This window comes from Centroberyx gerrardi, chromosome 10 (genome assembly GCF_048128805.1).
Source record: "Centroberyx gerrardi isolate f3 chromosome 10, fCenGer3.hap1.cur.20231027, whole genome shotgun sequence".
NCBI lineage: Eukaryota > Metazoa > Chordata > Actinopteri > Beryciformes > Berycidae > Centroberyx > Centroberyx gerrardi.
The window spans coordinates 21,427,304-21,449,317 of NC_136006.1; the positions used below are offsets into that span (position 1 = coordinate 21,427,304).

General features: G+C 46.4%; 1 protein-coding gene across 7 annotated transcripts in view; it reads right to left on the bottom strand.

Annotated features, from left to right (window-relative positions):
* Window positions 1-22,014, bottom strand: part of caska (calcium/calmodulin-dependent serine protein kinase a) — a 101,982-nt gene that overhangs the window by 54,665 nt on the left and 25,303 nt on the right. For all 7 annotated transcript variants that reach the window (XM_071926398.2, XM_071926394.2, XM_071926392.2 and 4 more), the window contains exon 2: window positions 8,995-9,107. In XM_071926398.2, the coding sequence (XP_071782499.1) occupies window positions 8,995-9,107 (113 nt within the window). The remainder of the gene's footprint in view (window positions 1-8,994; window positions 9,108-22,014) is intronic.

A 22,014-nucleotide genomic window follows, 5' to 3' on the forward strand; every position in this document is an offset into this window, starting at 1 on the left:
TATGCTGATAATGTCTGGGCAATACGGCTAGGCCAAACCATTCTACGGCTGAGAAATGAGAAGATTATTCCTTATACTACATCATTTCTTTTACATTATGCAAGATGATAGACATAAAATGTGCATCATATGGGTATCTGGACTGAACCAAAGAGTGCATTTTCCTCTTTTGAAAGACCTGGAAATGATCCAAATCAATTTCCTTACTTCTCAATACTTTCTATAAATACATAAGAGCCCTGTTTTTCCTCCTACTTTGGTATTTATGAAGCCTAGTGTCTATAAGCAACCCCATCAGATTTTACCGCTTTACCGCCCTCATGCTGGTCATAATGTCCATAATGTCATAGCAAGCACCTTCATTATTTAGCAGTTTTTCCTCAGACATTCGCTGCTGCCCAGTGACAAGGCACTGTAAGCCGAGGGAAACCTTTACACCGCGAAGGTTCCTCAGAAATGCTGCCGTGTTTTTAAACCAATCTAAGCAGTCGAATCCTGCAGCTTTCCCAGCTGAACACCTTGACATTGCTGAGATCCTGCCTGCCTCAGGGCTTTCTGCAGCTTCGCTCCCACCGTTAGCAAGAGGAGATAATGTAAAATGCACAGTGCAGCACTAGGGTCACACTCCTTGGAGCTTGACACGCAAACAGTGCGGTGATGACTCATCGGCGGCGGGTCTCTCATATGCGAAACGGCAACAGGTCTCCCTTCTGTTCGGGTCCTAGTGATGTTTGTTTGTATCCATCTCATTATTTTAGATCTTCTTACTGCTGCCTGGCAATAAGCATCTACCATTTTAATTAGTTCCTAATGAACAGGAGGGTTAATGGAGGGGGGTTAATGAAGCTGAAAAGAACAATGGAGCCTGGCTGTTTAGAGATGTCGCCGGAGGGAGAGGACAGAGACACAGCTAGCCACACCAGAAGAGAAAAATACACAATCCCACACAGCCCTCCTTCTCATCAAAAACAAAAAAGACAAAAAAAAAGTGACAAGAAGAGATTGTACAGATTTTTTTTCTTCATGTGGGGAAAAAACAACGCAGGGAGAAAGAAGATAGCTAGATATCATTTGAGCGAGCCAGAGTTTTGACAAGAGGGATGTGCATGGGGTCAACAAAGAAATTGCTTAGACAAATCAATATTCTGGCACTCTCCCTGTAATGCAAATGGTGAATTGTTCTGTCATATTAAACAGGATGGATGGAGCACGGATTTGAAGGTATAAACTCTGGAGCCTCTGTATGTACACTCTGCTAACTGTATAATGGATGGGCATCTCTGTCCTAGATAGGAGGCAGAAGCGCTCTGAAAAGCTGGACAGCTGTTTGCCATTCTGGCCACAAAGACACATTACATGGAGTTACCGGCCCAGCAGCGTTCAACACTGGCAAACACAATGTGGAGCTGTGATAAGCTATGACAGGTGCATCTCAACTGTGTGTGTTCCCCACAAAATTTAACATGATGGTGCATTTTTTTCCTCTGGATGCTCGTCAATCCCTTGCCCCTTTCTCTCATCATCACCATCATCATCATCATCATCACCATCATGACCACTCAAGACCATCATATATTCCTCCCACTTTTCTGCCTATGTTTATTTGGGAGTTTCAGGCCGAGTATCCCTTCCTCCCTCCCCCAGTTGGTGATTCTCTCCCTCTATCTTCCCTTCATCCTGCCCTCTAGCCATCCATCCATTCATCCATCCATCCATTCATTCCACGAGGCAGTTCCTTGTCCCCCCTCTTGGCAGCTGCTATTCTGGGGGTTGGGGGTTGTAGCCAGAGGCCAAATAGAGATATATATCATATACATAACCTTTCTGCTTTATGAACACACTCAAACTCATTCGCTGAAAATGCATTACCGAGCACTCTTAACTGCATTAACTTTTAATATCCTCCTCTGCAATATTGCACGCGGCCAACTGAAATAGCCGCGCTGTGCAAACATAAGCATGCACAAAGGTATATGGCAGCTGGGTCTTCCACACTCCCAGCATGGTATTCCCTTAGCTGCTATAGGTGATTTATGGACAGGAGTGCTGAAGAGATGGCAAAGAAATGGGACAAAGCAGATGTTTCTACAGAAGATGTGATGGGAGGACTCCGGGGAGCACGCACACACATACACACACACACACACACGCGCACACACACACAGACACACGCACGCCTGGGAGCCATGCTGAAAAGCTACAGTATTGTTTTGCTATGTATGCACTGACATTTAATTAAGCCCTGAGTTGAAGCCATGAGCCACTTGTGCTGCTGCGAGTCTCAGCGCTAACATTAAGCTAATCCTCTAAGGACAAACACAAGGCGCGGGCTAGCTCTAACATGATGCTAATGCTACTAAAGCCGGGATAAGTGGCTACCTTAAGGGCCCCGCTGCCCGCCACATTTAATGTCATCCGGTGATCCCGCTGCTAATGTCCGTCACCGTAACTACCGCTGGAGATTACAAAAGATACTTTATGAGATGAGGAGCAAATTGCCACTCCCTCTTACTGAGCTGAGGAAAAACTGCAGCAGGGAAGCCATTCTCTTTGTCTTTTTGTTTTTAGGTGTGTGTGTGTGTGTGTGTGAGAGAGAGAGAGAGGGGGCAGTGAGGCCTACAGGATACTATTGATCCTGTGATCAGGGTGTAAGCAACAGTGAATGAGTAACCAGAGAATGAGAGAGAAAGGGTGACGAGGAAGAGAGAGGTGAGACTGCAGGACTGGCTGCGAACACATACAGCACATACTGCACACACATAAAGTGAGGAAGTTAAGTGACTGCCAACAATAACATGTGAACTCCGATTAGGCACCTTTTTAAGCCAAAATATCTTAGGGTAAATTCATAAATATATCACAGTAAGCAGTATCAAACAGATGACAGTTACATGAAGATAGGGACTTTCAAAGGGAAAAGCACATTTTCAGTTTTTCTGAAAATAGAACTGATGTTTGATTGTTTATGCCGGCTGCTTTATAATGACTATGACTGGAGGACATAGTTTACCCACCTCTTGATTTACCACTACATTACTAGTGATTCCTGGACCCCACTTTAGGAACCACTGACCCAACCCATTAGGGGATGGAAAGAGTGAAAACTGTAAGGAAAGAGAAAGAGTCTGAGGAAAGGGGGAAAGGGGAAAGAGAGGGGGAAATAAGAGCTATAAGCTGGTGAGAGAAGGGAACAGAAGACAGCTAGAAAGAAAGAGCCAGAGAGGGAGAGAGAGAAAAAGAGAGAAAAAGAGAGCGAGATCAGAGAAAAAAATTATACACAAAGAAAAAGTGAGAGAACGAGAGGTATAGAGGCAGAGAGGGAGGAGGAGAGAAACAGATGTGATCTCTACAGTGGTCCCTGTTTCTCCTGCTGGGAGTCAAAGCCTGCACTGGAAGGAGGCCTTGCTACCACAGCTACATCACACAGAGCTGTGCGTGTGCGTTTTAATGTGCGTGTGTGTGTGTGTGTGTGTGTGTGTGTACACTCCAATGTGTGAGGCCCGACTGAGTGTTTGCAGACGGCTGGGACGAGATGTCAGGATGTATCGAAAACAGTCAACAACCACAAAAACAGTTCTGTTGTAGCTTTTAGGCCACTTGAGGAAAACGGGGGAGAGAGGAGGGAGGGAGGAGAGAAGAAACAGAGGCGAGGGTGAGAGAGGGAGAAAGGGGGAGAGGTAGAGACATATGGAGAAAGACAGAGGAGGAAAGGAGAGAGAGGGGAGGGGGAAGAGGAGGAGGGAAGGGGGTCGGCGATGGCACATGATGAATTTTGCTCATTCTCTGGCTAGCTTTTCTCTCTCATCCCTTTAGAGGCCTGACCTATTCATCAGACGGACCTCCGGACAGGCTGAAGAGAAACAAGCTGGTGTGTGTGTGTGTGTGTGTGTTTGTGTCATGTCTGAGGCCCCTGCTGGCCAATCCATTGCCAAGACACAACCCGTTTGACCCATTTCGCCCGGTCTGAGCTCTGTGCGGCGTTTTGTGTGTGTGTGTGTGTGTGTGTGTGTGTGCCTGCTTGATTACTCTGCTGCCGTATTAAAGCTGCCCGCTCAACTGTAACTGCTCCGCTTTCAACGGGGCAACAAAAAGGGGGAAAATAAAAACAAATCAACAATGAGAACAGCCGGCTGGCGTCTGGAGGGAGCGCACAGCTTGATGGATTTCTGAGCGCCGCCGAGGAGCGACTGTGATTGGATATAAACGACTGGAGAGGGTGATGACCATGTATGTGCACTCTCATGCACACGCACACTCGCACACAGGTGCACACATGTAAACACATGCAGGCGATGAAGAGGAATGGCATTGGTACAGCGTCAGACAAGCTACAATGAAAAACTTTCATTTAGGTGTTTGCTGTGATCCTTCAGGCCAGCTTTTCATCACCCGTTTTATGAGAGAGGAGGGATGACAAAATACCCAATCTCTGAGGAGAGAACATTTGTTCAAGATTCCTCGCTCTCTCTCTCCGTAAGCCTCTCTAGACTAGAGAGATGGAGCCAGGCCAGCATGGCACTAGCCAGTTATATACTTGCCAGTACAGTAGCGAGTAGAGAGCAGGGTAAGAGTAGGAGGACTTCCATGTGTTTACATGGTTCAAAGTGACACGATTTCCTCTTGGGTTCAGTGTGCTTTATTTGATAGTCAGGTTAGTTTACTCAGAGGGGGATGTGACTAAATGAGATCCAGCTCATGTTCATCTTGATAAGACGAGAAATACTCACAACAATTTGTCAGATTATTTTGGTATTCTCTGTTGTTCGCATTGATGCTGTTAAAGCTCACCTTGATACAAGCGGTATTATTCTCAGTGTTTTTGTAATCACGCAGCACGTCACACATGAATGTCACCATGTCATTTGAGTTTACAAACACACTGCCACTGCACCAGGGTCAGTTTACTTTCTTTGGACACGTGTCCACATTTAAAACACTGACTGAAATCCGACTAAAGGCTAGGTCACACTAGACGATTTTAATGCTGATTCTAATCCCGACTGGACCGTTTGGGCCTGGCGGTTGGCACAGATTCTATTGCAGTGTGAACATGCACACTTAAGGGGGAAGAACAAGAGACTGAAGGAGAAGACAAGTTGCTTTTAACAACAACAACTCCCACTCGTGTAGATAGTTTATGTCAGTAGAGATTCCCGGTTGCTATACAATTTAAGTTGCTATACAATTTTGCCCATAAAGAACTCAACAACTGTGCAGCGCTGCATGGCAGGGCTGCAAGGAGAAACTAGCCAAGGGAGCATTGTTTTCACTCTGGAGAAATACGCAGGACCTGCCTATGTTAGTGGAATAGGATCTGTCATTGTGACTACACTAAATGATCTGCAGATTGCCTTTCACAGCTCGGTCTAAAAGCAGACTCCAAGGCCCGGGAAAAACCATATACATGGCATGTATGAGTAAAGCACATAAGCCAGATGGTGTCATGGGAAATGTTTCTTTCAGCCACCTAATGCTAGTATGACACAATTTGTCAAACCGAATCTCCTGACTTGCTCTTTATCAAAATGTGTAGTTTACATGCAGTTCCCAGGCATCCAGCTTGGGAGATCATTCACGGATCAGAAATGGGTTTTGTGTGGATGCTGGCAGTGGCAATACAGTGTTTTTATATTGTATGATCTATTGTTTACGCGCAGATAACAGAGCAAGAAAAGAAGGAAATGTACAGCAAATTGTGTCTGTGTCCTTTATGTGAATACAGAAGCAGAAGCAGTCGTCTTATGTGAATGCAGAGTGCACCATAACATTAGTGTTTGACTTGTGTCGATATCACTCTGGAGGGATCCAGAGAGGAGAATAATGAAACCCGGCGCTAGAAGGAGCTGTGATCAGTCTCAGGAGACAGGCAGCCAGAGTCAGGAGATCTCACAAAAAAAAAAAAAAAAATCCTCAATGCTCACTTTCCCTCTCTCCTTCACTTCATCCTTCTCTCTCATCTTCTTCCTCCTTTGTTCTCGTTAATCCCTTTTTCTATACCCCTAAAGTTTCGCGGGCTTACGATTACATAATATCGTACTTACAGTTAAAAGTTTTTAGCGTGTGTGTGTGAGCGGGCGAGCGTGTGTTTGCGCGTCTGTCTGGTGTGTCTGTGTCTGCAGGCTCAGGTTTAAGCTACATGGGAGTGAGTGATCGAAGGAGCAGACCTCATAATAAGCGGCTGTGTCTGAACAAGTGCTCCTCGCTGACCTCAGCCCAGAAGTACACACTACCATGAAGTAAAGACGGGGCCTTGGGGGAGGAAACCTACAATCTTCCACGGAAAAGGCTTCAAACGTCTCACTTTACAGTGTGAGGTCTGCGCATCCGGTGTTTTGTGCAGGATGGGGGGGGGGGGGGGGAGTGGGGGGATCATCGCACGACTGGCTGAGCGCTTTGTGGCTGCTCTATAGAGGCTTAAGTAAACTAAGGAGAAGCGCTGACATGCCTGGTGCGCTGGATCATGTACTCCGGGGGCTGGGAGAGAGAGAAGGAGAGGAGGTGAGGAGGGGAAAGAGAGAGGGGGATAAGGACAGGGTTGCGTGGAGTTCAGAGCCGGTGTGCCACATGGCGGGTAAAGCCCCTCATTTTCTTGAACTTACGGCATTGTCTGCATTGGGACACAGCAAATCATCCCAAGTTCCCAACCTTTTTAATGTCACAGCAAATTTGGGGCAGATACAAAATTCCAAGGCATACCTAATTATCCACTGCTTGGAAATGTCAGGCCTAATATAATGATAGAAAATGAGACAGGGAGATATATGAAGAGTCCCTGGCCTATGTGCATATTAACTTTGAGGGTGTGGGGGGAGTCATTGGCTGATTTTATTTGTTTTTAATGCAGTTTTTTCTCAGTTCAAAAGCTGCACTTTCATTTTTTTTTTTTGCCGCTAATTTAAAAAACTGCCACTTGTATGCACAGTAGGCAAAAATGAGATCACCCACGTCAAAAGTATGATAAGCATGTCATGAGTACGGGGTTGTGCAGAGGGCTTATCAGCATGTTCTTGATAATTTATGGTGGTTGATTGCTCTATAATTGGTAAGCAAACCAATTGCAGAGGGACGTTACAACTTTGCCAAACTGTGAAAACAAAAGTGGAAATGCAGTTTGTACTGGAAAACGGATGTAAATCAGCAAAGACAACCGTGAAAATAGAATTTGCTAAATTTTATGAGCTAAGAAATCTATTCAGCTTTCAGATTAGATGATAAAACACACACTGTCTATTTGGTGGAAAAGTGAAATGGAAACAAAATGGATAGTTAGTGGAAATAGATAGTAATGGTAGTTTAGGAACCTCTTAATCTTCATGTCATTTTTTTTATGTGTTATTCTTTTAATTTTAATTTCTTTTCATCCACAAAACAAAATCAAGATACAGCTGAGTTCACTCCAACGAACACCATTGGAGAAACACTGTAATCGATTATTTTAGAAATTCTATTGCAGCTGCAGCAACACACCATCAAACTGACTCTCTACTGAAGAGGTTATAATTCAAGTGTAATACCGAAAAGCATTAAAGTCACTGGAATGACCCTTTCACCTTTGTAGCTCATTCTAACTATCATACCATACGCCTATTTGACAACTAACGTCAAAAAATGACAAAGTTATTATTATCAAAATTCCATTTTATATCCTGGAAAACAGAAAATCGTGAGTAGTGACTTCATTGTGTACCAGGCGGTGCAAATAAAACTTTGAACCAATCAAACCATCACATTTTTGTACAATCCCGCCCTTCCCATCAAATAAAAATGTTTCTTTCCCCAACTGATCTCCCATTGGTTTGCACTTTTGAATGATCTCTCCCTGCATTACATCACACCCCAATATCCCTATATCACATGAAGGCAGCAAGATGCTCCAAAAATATGGTTTCACTGTGACTTTAACAAGTTGATGATGGACTGATTGTAGAGAAAAAAAATATCTATGTCTAGGTAATGCACCAAAATTATAGCCTTGGTAATGTTTGTTATTACATAAACTGAACATAAGCCATGGGTGTAACTATGGAGAAAATTGCTCTGCCTGTGGTTTGAAACCTCTATCCTACATTAAACCTCTGCTCTAAATGTCCTGTTCTATCAGGCACAAGGCCTCGCTCAACCCTGTGCAGTGATACATGAATGCAGGGAGAAAAGGGTGAGAAGTAGTGTTGAGCCATTCATTGCTTTCTAAAAATACCTGCTGGATATATGGACTGTAGTAAACCTGTCTCGCAGCAGACTGGCCACTTTCTCTTTCTCTAACGAAGTCCCGCATTCCTCTCAATCTCTCTCTCTCCCTCTCCCCTTCCCACTCCATCCAATAGTTTCTCTGCTATCACGCCCCATATCTCTAATTCAATCTCTCGTTCTCTCTTGTTCTCTCCTTCCCTTCCTCCATCGCTCCCTCTGGCAGCGGGCCGTATCTGATCAGACCTCTGCCTGGTTCGTCTGGAAGGTACACAGCAGCCCTTCTCTTTGGATTATCGACACAAAACACCTTCGCTCTGGATAACCAGCCGCCTGGAAGTTAGAGAAGTGGGCTTGCGACCGGACGTTCACCAGTTCGGTTCCCAGGACCGTTGTGAAAATGAAAGTGAATGAGTAAACAATTACTGTGAAGACGGCCTTGAGCAAAGGGTCTTAATTCCCACCTGCAGAAGGGAAGACTGTGAAGACTGTGGTTGAACTGGGCAGCTCCCAGTGTGAATGTGAGCAACTGTGTGAATGTAAAGAAGGCTGTTGCTGGAAAAAGAGCAAGTACGCTCAGTCGACTTTCCCTGGATAAAATAGGTTAAAAAAGAAACAACCTCACACACGCACACACACACACACACAAACCTGACCCCCGTATCACCCCACACCAAGCTGTTTGAGTGTTTGACAGAGTGGGGTCAATGAAAGACTGCCAAAAAGAAATAATCTTCAATATGTAATATTTATGAGCAACTGGAAACAACTCTGTGTGTGTGTGTGTGTGTGTGTGTGTTCTCTTACCCTCTGTGCTGAGTCCAGGGCTGGAGGTAAACTGGGCCACATCCACGATCTTGACAGCAAACTGCTGTCCCGTCTCTCTGTTGATGCATCTCCTCACCACGCTGAAGGGACCCCTGCACAACACACACACAGAGAAAACACACACATTAACAATCATATTCATTGTGTGCCTTATGGTACCAGTGCTTTCAACCACTGTTACGCTTGAAAAGCAGAGGGGAACCTGAAAATGAAGTCGCTACTTAAACTTGAAAGGCAGAAGGAAGCCTGAAACTGAAGTTAAGTCAATACTGAAGTTTACTTCGTCACTCCAAATCCTTCTACTCTACTACCCCTCCTCCTCCTGTTACTCTTCCTCCTCTTACTACTACTACTGTTCCTCCTCCGCCTGCTACTACTACATCTCCTCTTCCTCCTACTTCTCTTCTTCCTCCTCCTCCTACTACTTCTCTTCCTCCTCCCCCTCCTCTTACTACTACTACTCCTCCTCCTAACCCTCCTCCTCCTCCTCCTCCAAGGTTATGTTAAAGTGCTAATCCTAGAGGCATAAAGGAACTCAGAGTGCACAGGGGGTGATTAGACCTTCTGATTAGAAAAAAGGCGAGTGAGAGTGTGTTATGCCTTCACCCCGCAGCACAACGCAGCATATCAAAGCATGTACCAGCGCTGCAGTTTATCGCTGAGGTCGGACAGTTCACATATTGAATCATCCCTCCTGTGGAGAGAGTATATTATCCCATTCAGTCGATGGGTAAATAGAGGCCTACCTCTCGCGCAGCTGCTAGTTAGAACTAACAGGCCAACAGGCCAGGGTTACAGCACAGCACAGCACAGCAGGAGGATACCACCTCGATAAAGCCCATGGCTACTGCTGCACTAACAACACTGGGGTAATGGGCTTGACCTGTGCGAACTATGGAATGGTGTGTGTGTGTGTGTGTGAGTGTGTGTGTAACAAAAAGATGAAGTTTAGCAGCAGAGAGGAGGGAAGAGAGCTGGTGCAAATAGAAAGCTGGGGTAAATAAAGCAATGGATCTTGTGTAAGAATAGACAGACACACAGAATGGCACAAACTGTAACCGTGAAAGCAAATTAATACATGTGCATGCACACACAAACACATTAGCACCCCCTTATCTTAAGCTGTCGTGCAGTTATTCGCGGACCTTGAGGATATGTCCTAGTGATATAAAGAGCTTTAATGATCTGGATCATCAGGGCATGGGATAATCATAGTGCATGTGTGTGTGTGTGTGTGTGTGTGTGTGCGTGCATGCACGTTGTAGTTGGCTTAAACACAGCACAAACAGAGTTCACATCTGCTGTCTGTCGGCTAGGTGGAAATGCTGCTGTCTCCAGCTCTCAGGAGCGCAGCGCTTATCTAAAGATGACCCAGTTCACACACACATATTCAAAGATCATAGTGAGAGTTGCACTGGCCATGTGAGAGTGTGTAAAAACGTTGATGTCCCAGTGAGAGTGTATTGCTGTGTCACCTCCCCATCTCTCTCTAGCTCTCCATGTCTTTCTCTGCCTCTCTCTCTCTCTCTCTCTGAACTGTTGGTGAACTGAGAAATAGAGCAGTTAGCCGGGTTCACCAGCAGAGCAGCTTTTAACCAGCAGACAGACACAGCATCCCACCACCATACACACATACACACACACACCCCCCGCTGCCCCCTGTGAATTACCCATCCCATAGTGCATCACACTCAATACAAGCTCAGTGGTAATGTGACAGCGACCATTTCACAGCTAAACAAAACACCAGCCCTGGCTGCAGCAGACATCGCAGTACCGACTGGCTGTGGTTTAACCGCAAATAGTGCTGCTGTGTGTGTGTGTGTGTGTGTGTGTGTGTGTGAGAGAGAGCGAGAGAGTGGGTGAGGTGTGTGAGGCAGTCTCTGTGCACAAACACAGACTGGTTGAACAGATGGTGATCAAACTAAAGCTGCTTAGCGTCAGAAGGGTGAGGTACGGCGGCACGGTGCCCAAAGACGCAAGAGCTACACACACACACACACACACACACACACTCTCGCACGCAACATAGATCAAACTCAGACTGAAATAAACACTGTGAGCAATATTGCTGAGTAAATTGTCACTTTGACCAGAACTGCACAACGTTTCAATGCTGCATGCATGCATCTGCTCCTCCTGCTCACACACAACACACAAACACACACACACAGCACACACACACACACACACACACACACGCAAACAGAAGCACAGGCTACTGGGTCAACAGCTTAGTGAGCGGAAACATTCCTTGGTTTCCTCGGTTAGCTGGCACATGATAGGTATTTATTTTACAGGCTGGCTGGAGCGGTAATTAGCCAGGAAAAAACATAAAATAAAACAAAAAAACACAGGGAGACAGTAAATTCCACGTCAACCCGGCACATCCCCATCTATCTATCCATCCATCTATCCATCCATCCATCCATCCATCCACATCAAGCAGGGAGGCATGGGGTCAAGAGCAGTGAGGAACATACCATAGACAACATGATTCCTTATGTAAATATGTGACACGCAGCAGGGATTTGCAGGGGGGCAGAGAAAGTATGGCATCCTCCTTGTGAAAACTAATTATCATATGCCTTCCTCTAATTAGCTGCGGGACTTCAGTAAAACTAAGCTACAACACCAGTCCCCTGTTAAAGAAACAAATCGATTACTAGTTATACTGCATGTTGCGTTTTGCACTAGCTGTACACAATCCCTGGAAAGAGGGGATTGAAGAGGGGAAAATGGATAGCTTTCATGTAGCTGTTTCTAAAGGCTTTCAGTCTGTGGAGGGAAAGATAACACCAGCTTACAAAAACTGAATTCCTCAACTTCAGGATGGCAGCACTCTAAAACTAAACTCAAACTCTAAGAGAAATCTGTTTCAACCGAAAACTTTGTTCACGCAGGTACAACGGGTCAAAGAGCTCTCATTAGTAATGCGGTCGAGCCCTCGTCTCCTCCGTTATCTGGCTCGCCGCTACAGTCCTGTCGCTTCACCTCTTCCCCCCCCTTCGCAGCGCAGCAAATGTCAGGCCTTGCTCCTGGACTCACTCTATACAACTATGTACAAGGAGCCCCAGAAGAGCCGGGACAAAGAGAGGAGGAGAAGGAGGACAGAAGGAGGGAGGCAAGAGGAGACGGGCAGCGGTGTGAAAGAGAAAGACTGAGCCTTGAATAAGTGCTTACAGCGTAGAAAGCGCTGGGCAAAAAAAGACTAACAGGTTGGCTGAGGTCTGAAGGAGAACAGCACAGACAGGCAACGGCAGATAGATAGAAAGAGACAGATAAAAAGAGAGGCAGGCAAGCAGACCTACAGGCAGATAGCTAATCAGCAAGCCAGACGAAGAGACTGCAGGATGAGTGAGTTCCCCACATCACGTCATTTGCCTGTGTGCACCTAACTCTGTGTGTGTGTGTGTGTGTGCGTGTGCTGAGCGAGGAGCTAAGTGCTGGAGCAGATGAGGGGCTTATTCACAGCAGCCTGGGCGAGCGTAAATCAAAAAAAGGTTTAAGACGCACAATCTCCCCCACACATCAGTCCCGCAATACCGCAAAGTGGGAAAGATTAACTTTAGAAATCTCTCTGTGGAGAGGAGAGGAAGGAAGACTGCGAGAGGGTGTGTGTGTGTGTGTGTGTGTGTGTGTGTGTGTGTGTGTGATGAGGGGGGGGAGAAAACAGCTTTGAACCGCAGACGGCTCAAGTGGCGGAACTGGGCGTCTTGGAAGAAATCGACTGTACATGGAGGAGCCATTCTGGCGCTGAATGGGGCTCAGCTGCACACAGCGTCAGCCATTATAGTTCTGAATAGAAGTCAGCTGCACACAGGCTGTTCTGAAGATTCCTGCACTTTAGCCACCCTCGCTAAAATAACAGGAAGAGAGGGAGAAAAGGGGAAGAGGTAGAGAGGGAGACAGAAAGAAGCAGAGACACATGGACAGGAAGAGAGAGAAAGTGAGAGTGAGAGACAGGAGAGAAATGGGGTACGTCCCGTTTGTCTAAAAAAATGCCTCCTCTTTTCCTCCTCCATCTCCTCCATTTCTTCCCAGACCTGGAAATTGATTTTTGCTCCACCATTTTGGAGACTGTCCCAATAGTAACGGAGACAGAAGAAGCTGCTTAAAATCCTCAGATGAAGCAGCTGAGTATCCTCCTTCCAGAAAGTATTTTTATATTTCACGCCCATGTTCATGTGTAAAACTATTTGCAGACACTGCCTGTCATTGCCTGGTAATGTTATACACGCCATAATAGATGTTGATGTAGAATGTGTATTTCATATTCCACATTAGAACGAGCCTGGCCAGGCCTATGGCACTTTAAGTAGGCCGGTCATGAATAAACCCTGCTACTGGTTGTCTGATTAATTGAGTGTGATAGGGCCACTTCATCAGTAATTGCCGTCAGCTTTGGTGACTGTAATAGGAAGCACTTTGTCCGGTTTCTGCTCGCTTCTCTTTGTTTGCTTCTCCGCTTTCCTCCTTTCCTCTCCTCATTTCCTCCAACTTCTTTCCTGGTAGGAAAGGAGTGGTAGTGAGGGAGGAAAGGAAAAGAGCAGAAGTGAAGAGGTTCGGGACGCCCCCATGGCGTATCAATGCTTTAGGGACAACGCTGAAACCTTGGCGTGAGGCCCAGGGAGGAGAGAGGAGAGTTGAAATATGCTCGGGACAGCGGTTCAGTCTTCTGCATTTCTGTGTGTGTTTGCAGGTCTGTGTGGGGGTGATGTGGCGTGCCGCAGCGGCGGAGAGTAGAAGTGTGTGAACTGTGTGTCTACATGTCGACCAGATGTGGAGGTGAGCGGAGAGGATTCTCTCCACAGTGTGAAAGGTAAACATGTGTGACCTTTACTCGCCCAGCACGCTGCAGTCAGCGCTTAATGACCCCACACCGACTCCCGACCTTTCCCCTCTCCCCTCCGGCTGACCTCCCAGCCAGGAGGTGTTGTCTTGGCCTGGGACCTTAATCCGCTGATACTACAACTAACCCGGTGACACAACGGGGGAGAGGCTTGGGGAGAGAGACCAGCGTTTCCTGCATTCCATGTCGGGGCTTCATGGTAACCAATAGGGATTTATCGCAACATCAAAAAGACACGGTGCCCTACATTGGATGCCATCTATCTGCATCTGCCTGTGTGTCTGTGTCTGTGTGTGTATGTGTATGTAGTAAAAGGTGATTTGCAGGCTGCACTCCTTCCCAACTTCAGAGTGCATCAATCACGCTGCGTCTCATTCCGTAAATGTCACCAGCTTTACGACACACACTCGTCCATAGCATCACTCACGCTCAGAATACGCCTAATGGCCAAATCCGTGGCGAGGACGACTCAGCGGCGTGTGTGTGTGTGTGTGTGTGTGTGTGTGTTGCCCATGACCCGTGACACTACTGTGACTGTGTCATAGCTATTAAGCTGACCAACATGGTTACCAACCAGTCAGTCAGTCAGTCAGAAACAACAGAGAGAGCTGCACTAAGCTGCTTTACAGCGGGCCTTTCCACTGAGCTGGGACAACAGCCACCATGGAGATGACAGTCACGTTTGGTCCAAAGTTATTAGATTAGATTGCTATTTCTAGCGCGTCAGTTGATGTTGCAGTCGAGTGATTTGATGAATGACCGGCTAGTATCACCACAAACAATACAAAGCAATTAAACTATGCCATCTTCAAAAAAAAAAAAAAAGAATGAAGAAACGGAGCTGAATCGTTTTGAGAGAAACCCAGGGAGATAAAACAGAGAGAAAATGCATAAAAAAGAGCTAATGTAGAAATAATCGCACCTCTCACTCTCTCCAGCGGAAGGAGTAAACAATAAGACTGATATCAGGCAAATGGATAGGAATTGAAAAGCCTGGCACTGTAATAGTCTTAATGATATCAGAAGGCATAATGAAACTCCAGCCTGGAGGAAACATTAAAGAGAATCGACGCTAATAGAACGTCATTAACATGTTTACACCTCCTGGGGAGCGAGGCAGGAGAGAGAGGAGAGACAGGGAGAGATAAGTGAGAAGGAGGGGCAGGGAGATGCACAAAAAGGACCAAGAAAGAGGGAGAGAAGTGAGAGAAAAAAAGTGAAAAAAAAAGGGAGGAAAAGCAATAGTGGACAGCTTTGATCCAGGGGGATTTGTTAAAGAGCAGTCAGATGTCAGGTTTTAGACAACTTTGACTGGATAAGCTGTGTTCTCTCTTTTTCTCTCTCTTTCTCTCTCGCTCACACACACACACACACGCTGGTTTAACAGCTGAGAGTGATACTTCGATCACCCTTCACCCAGCTGTCGTAATGCCTTTTGACTCTCAGATACGAGACGGTTCGCCAAAGACAGAGCGAAGATGGTTTACATCCTACACAAGGGCTGCTCGGCACAACAGGGACACAGAGGCAGAGAACACAGGCTCTCGGAGCGTGCAGTAAAAAAAAAAAAGTAAGAGTCTGCAGTTTATGAACTGAACAAAGCAGAGACAAAGCAAACATTAAAAAAACAAAAAAAACAAAACGATAATACAAGGCTCTAGCTGCCCCCGAGTGAATAAGATACAGAAACAAGAGAGAGCGCGGAGAGAGAGTGCATGTGGAGAGAGCATGCAGATATACAGAGAGGGAGAAATGGCCCGAGGGTGGAGACGGCAATAGAGATAGTGTTTAATGCAGGGCAACTGGGCAATGAGAGCAGACAATGATTCACAATGAGCAATTAGGGACACGGCTGTCCTGGCTACTCTCCCTCTCTTGTTTAATGATTATATGTGTGTGTAATGTTGGATTATGGTGCTCTACAAGTACAGTGCAGACCATTTATAGACTTACAGACATTGACCCACATCACACCCACTACAAGGTGAGTGTGTGGAGTGTTTTGTGTAGCTACGGAGTGGGTGTGTCACGTACACGCAGCTTGTACTGACCACAGGACACCGAGCGCTGCAGGGTGAGTTCTGTGTGTGATGTGTGCAGTGTGTCCTTACCCCCTTCATTAAGGGTCATGACCTGGCCATAATAACATAAGTCTGTTATGACTAGTCTCTTTCACCAGCTGGGCAAAGCATGTGTGTGTGTCTGTGTATGTGTTGGAGCTGGAGCTTAGCAGGAGTATTAATACAGCATCAGGATTGCAGTCCTCAGTTCATGGGATGATGGGTTAACACAAGTCATTTCTCTAATGTGATTATCAGCAGCAAAACTGAAAAAGTTATGACTCTAGTATTTCCAATCATCCTTATTGCCTCTAATTCTCTCAGAGAGAGAGGGCGAGAGAGAGAGAGAGAGGGAGGGAGAGAGAGAGAGAGAGCAGAGCAGAGAAAGGCCACAGCAGAAAAAGAAAGAGCAAAAATGAGAGCCAGTTCATCTTTTTAAGACAGAGTGTGTGTGCTTTAAACGCTTTGTGCTGTGCTAACAGCGATAACCCCCGCTAAATATTCCTATATTTCTGTCCTCCTCTCAGCATATTATCCCAGCTGTCTCACTCCCTCAGCTGCTGATTGGCTGGGTAGTGAACTTTATCCCAGGGGAAGCAGAAGGGGACAGAAGGAAAGCATAAGAAGACCTAGCATGGTGCACAAGCATCAGGGGGAGTTCCTGTGGTGGCAACTCTAACACTTGTCTGCTCCAATATGTGTTGACACACCAGTGTGTGTGTGTGTGTGTGTGTGTGTGTGTATGTGCGAGATCTGGGTAGCTGGAGAGTAGTGAATGTCTCTGAACATTGCACCACTCTCTCTTTATCGCTTTTTCTCTACACTTTTCTTTCTTGCAAGCACACACACACACACACACACACACACTCTAAATTTGACAATGTCCTAAGCTGCATGTGATGCACACTTCTGCTAGGCAACAGCAGCTGAGAGAGGCGAGAAACCTCTTGAATAGTCGGGGAAGACACAATCGCAGCCCAGCTAAATGTACTCTCTCGCATCAAACACACACACTACTGGAACTCCACTTCAGATCGTAATAGGGTCTCCTGGCATGTGGATGTGACAGTAGCTACCAATATCTCAACAAGTGCAGTCCTTCTGACGTGTGTCTCTCTATATATGTGCGTGTGCTGCTGTATGCTGCCGATGATCACTCTAAGTGGATCCAGCAGTGCTACAAATTCAATTAAATGCCTGACATTTCCCAGCATCCGCCCAGAGGCTTCACAGAACAGACATGAGAGGGGACAGAAAATGGAAAACCAAGAAAAGGAACGAGAGAGAGAGAGAGAGAGAGAGAGAGAGAGAGAGAGAGAGAGAGAGAGAGAGAGAGAGAGAGAGAGAGAGAGAGAGAGAGAGTGAAAGGGAAGGAAATATAATACCAAACACTAGCTAGAGGAAAGTGTAGCCTGAGAAGAAAGCAATTGTGTGTGTGTGTGTGAGTGAGTGTGAGAGAGAGATAAAGACAGAAAATTAAATGTGTTTCAACCAGCTACACCTCAGGAGAAGCAGGGGTTGGTACCCATACATCCATAGATTCCTCTCACCCTTGACCCCCATCTTCCTTGTCTTCTCCTCATCTTCCCATTCTCCTATATGGCTTCCCTCATTCACCATTTTCTTCATCAATGGCCCTCCCTAACTCCTCCCCTCTCTGTATCCATCCCTTCATCTTTCCCTCGTTTCTGGCAGAGTAGTTATGTAAGGAGGCAGAGCGGGGCAGCTTATTTACGCTCCCATGGGGATTAGGCAGAAACCTGGACATGCCAGCACCTGCGACGCTCGCCGACAGGCTTCCAACACACACACATACACACACACACACACACATACACACACACACACAGACAAACGCACCCCCAAAGAGAAGGCAATGCAGCAGAACTGACAGGCTTTCCCTAAAATCCCTCACAGAGAAGCCAGTCAGGGTGTAAGATGCACTTTGATGCACTACTACATTAGCAGCAGCAGTAGGCCACCAGGCCTGGGCAGGAGAAGTGCGTCTCAGACAAGAAGCCATGCCAGATACTTCATTCCAAGTGATATGGTCGGTGATCAAACTTCCTCTGCAGGATCGCTTTGATATTCTCATCATCCTTGGTCTGCTCATGAGTAATGATAATTGTTGGGAGGACCTTGACTTCGGCGTAGCAAGAGGGCAAATGGATCTGGCCCAGACATAATGAATATTAATTAACAAAGCAGCAAAGCTATGAATATTCACTGGTCATCCCACCTTGGCGCACAGTGATGAGGTCATTGCTGTGCTTTTATATCTACGTTACAGGGGACAGGATGTGGTTGCCTAATGATGATCTAGAGTTGAAATTCCTATAAGTCAGAGTATCCCCTCTCCTCCCTTCTCCTTCTGCTTCTGTGTTAATTAACCACAATTTATTTCTCCATGCTGAAGCCCAGTAGTATCAGCTGTAGTTTGTGTTTGGTGTAGTGCAGAGAGAATCGGATGGGACGCTTTGGTTTGGAGGGTCCTCTCCTAGGATGTTCTCCAATCGCCACCAGGAAGCCAAATGGCTCAATAGTTCATTAGTGACTATGGAGAGTCAGCTGCTGCTTGTCCGCTACTGCTGAAGCTGGATTTGAGTTTTCTTGTGAGTGCTGGGTCAGTTAGCATGCTGCTGCTGCGCTTCCTCCTGGGACCATGCATTAGCATATTCATGAGTAGCCTCTAAACCAATGATGTCATTATCATCACTGGCTGCCAATCAAAACCCAAGGTCATGGTTATTATTTTCTATGCCATTAACCTCCTCTCTTAGCCGATTTCTCTGTTTTTGTACTGGTAAGGGTGTTGTATTACATTTCTCAGTAGAGCCCAGGTCTCTCAGCGGATTGAGATGGAAGAGTTTATGTAACCTCTCGGCTCTGATGTGGTAATGTGGGATCACAGAGAATGGCAGATAAAATGAAAGAAATGGGGAGGGGGATGAAATCATACATTAGCATTCTGTCGGAGTCATCACATACACACACACACACACACACACACACACACACACAAAGAGTAGGCAAGAGTCCACTTCCTTGTTCTTGTGCTTCCTCTTCTTTCTTTGTGCTTTCTCTCTTTTCGCTCCTCTCCTCTCACAAGGAGTTTATAAGATGGTTCGGTCCAGTTGTTTTTCTAATTGTCTTTCCAACTAAAGCTGCTTCATGGGGGAAATAGTCAGTCAATACATTATCTCTAGAGCACAGACATTTAGAGCACAGTCTTACTCTGGCTCACTCTTTTCTTCTCGTCCTCTCACCTTGCCCCACACACACACACACACACACACACACACACACACACACACACACACACACACACAGAGGAGGTTTTAAGCATCATGTTTCCCTACACTGGTAATGACCTGAGATACAAATACACCAGAGAAAGAGAAACAGAGAGAGGCAGAGAGTGAAACAGAGAGGACGGTTAATGTAAGAGGGAAGTCATCATTCGTCTGTTTCATATTTTGTGTTCACTGAGGTTCAGACTCGCCGCCAACCCATCCAGCCCTCTAACCACACTGCAGGAGATGTGTGTGGTGAAATCCCCCCAGCCTTGATGGCTGTTGGCCCCAGTACTGGCTCCCATGTTTCTGCCTCAAGCCTTTGGCCCAGCCCGGTCCGGTCTGGACTGGACCGGACTGGTTTGGCCCGGTCCACCGCCCACTGGGGCCGAGGCTGTGCTGGCCTGCAGAATGGGGCCAGGGCAACAACAACAGCACACAATTAGCAAGAAACAGGGCCACATACTGGGCGCCCCATCAAAAACAAGCATGCTCTAAGCGAGAAGGCATGCGTGGACACGAACACACACAACACACACAAACGCATCACCTGCTCCCTGACCCAGAGAAGGAGAAGCAGGGAGGGCAGTGAGGAGGCGGACAGGAGCAGAGGAGCAGGGAGGGAGAGAGGTTGAGGATGATTGGATGTGACAGGGAGGCCCGCTGTGTTCTCCCACCACCTCCACTCCTCCTTGCCCTCCCTCTCGGCCTCCACCAGCCCCCCCTCTGCTCTACCATCCAGCTTCAGGTTAGGGGTGAAGGCAGGGGGTCACGCCCATGGGAATCTCCACACTGAGCGGAATAAAGCTGAGCTAGTGAGTGGATTGATGATTGATTGAGTGACTAAACCAATAACAGAGAGAAAAGAACTGGACAAAGTGAGAGAGAAAGAGGTGGCAAAGGGGTGAACGGCAGAAACCAAGAGAGGAAAGACAAGGCTAGAAAATACATTTCGGACAGCCATTAAGAGTCAGCCTCTTGTGAGGAGAAAACAGCACAGGGGGGACATGAAGAGTGACAGTTGACAGCGCTGCAGTTGAAGGCCTTTCCTGCCTCCTCCCACGCAGTCAGTCGGGGATGAATAAGTAAGCAGCGAGTTCCCAGGGGGCCGAGTGGCACGGCACCTCGACAACTTTATCCTGTCAGCCAGGATCAGGCTGAGTTGGTTGGAGGTCCCAGTTCCATTTCAGCACCTCGGCACCTTTCCCTGAGCTCAACTCTGAGGCTCACTAACTGATCTCAAAGGTCTGGATGGGTGAAAGCTATATTGCAAAGATTGGATCCATCACCACACATTTATTCAGCCTGAATTAACTAACTTCCCTCTGTAGAAGTCGGACACTTCAGTACATGCGGCCCCCTGTAGACCCGGTTATGTGTCTCTCATACTGCCCTCATTCTTATTCTTAAGCTTTTTCATATCGTCTATCTGTCTCTGTATGTTCTGATGCTACTGCTTTGCACATCCACTGCACTGAATCCATACCTTTTTGCACATTTTCATTCATACATTTCTACTTTCTAATATTTCTGAGTGTTGAAGTTGTTTGATTTTGCATTTGCTGTATTATGCATTTCCTATTTCTTTTTGTATCCGTTTACTAATTGATGCTGCAACGGTCCAATTTCCCTAGTAGGATCATTATAGTTTCATCTAATTTAATCTACTGTAAGCCGGAGTGTTGGTATGTAGACAGGGACGCCTGGTACAGCCTACAGCACCGGTGAAGGTGCTGCATGGACATCAAGAGCTCATGCACTCCGGTGTGCAGGAGAGTTAGATAGGAAGCACATTTTCCATTCAAATTAATGGTAACAGGCCTTTATGGAGCCCCAGGAAAAACAAAATGCAAGGGGAACACAAGAATAAATGAGTGGGGCAGAAAAAAAGAAAGAAACAAGAAAGTGAGAGGACAACAAAGCGAGAAATGAACGCCGAGGAGGAAGACAAGACGTGGGAGGAAGAATAATGAAGTAAAGTAAAGACAGAAAAGCCAGAGGAAAAAAAAAATCTTCCTCTCCAATCCCCTGAGTGTGTTGGGTCGCGAGCCAAGAGTGAGATTTGCTGCCGGCTGCTGTATCGGGACTGTCTGCAGACTGAGGAGGCACTCTCTGGATTAGCCGGCTGATTTGTTACTTAACTTTGAGTAAATGCCCAATCAGTTCAGAGAGAAATGCTCACACTGTGCCGTATATATCGAAAGAGAGTAACTCATGACTAAATCCTTCACATGAAAGGAGAGAGACAGAGAGACATAAACAGAAACAGAGAGAGAGAGAGAGAGAGAGAGAGAGAGAGAGAGAACCCTGCAGGTAGTGGTGATAGGATTGGATATGGAGAACGAGGGGAGAGAAAGAGGGAGAATTTTTAGCAAAACAAATCTTTTCTGGAACTGTCCCACCGAGGGACAAAGCTGCAGGCTAGACTGAAGTATCGCCCGCGTTGCCAGTAGCCAGAATGATATCATTTCCTCCCAATTGTAGCACTCAAGGATAAGCTAACAGCTACGGCAAACATGGGAGCTACTTATCTCTTCAGTCTGCTGCTGACTCAGGTTGACCTACAAAACTCAATCAGTCACAGCTACACGACAAATGAGAAATTTAATCTCACAACTGATGCTACACTTTAGATCCAACTTTTGAGGGATTCACAAAGTTTGTAAGGCGACGTGTTTTGAGGGATTATTTCCTGGCGGAGCCTTCCGTGTCTTCCTGTGGGTGTCGAGTGGTTGACAGTAAGCAGAGCGCAACGTGATGGTGAATAGTTTTGTCTACATGCTATGTTTACATT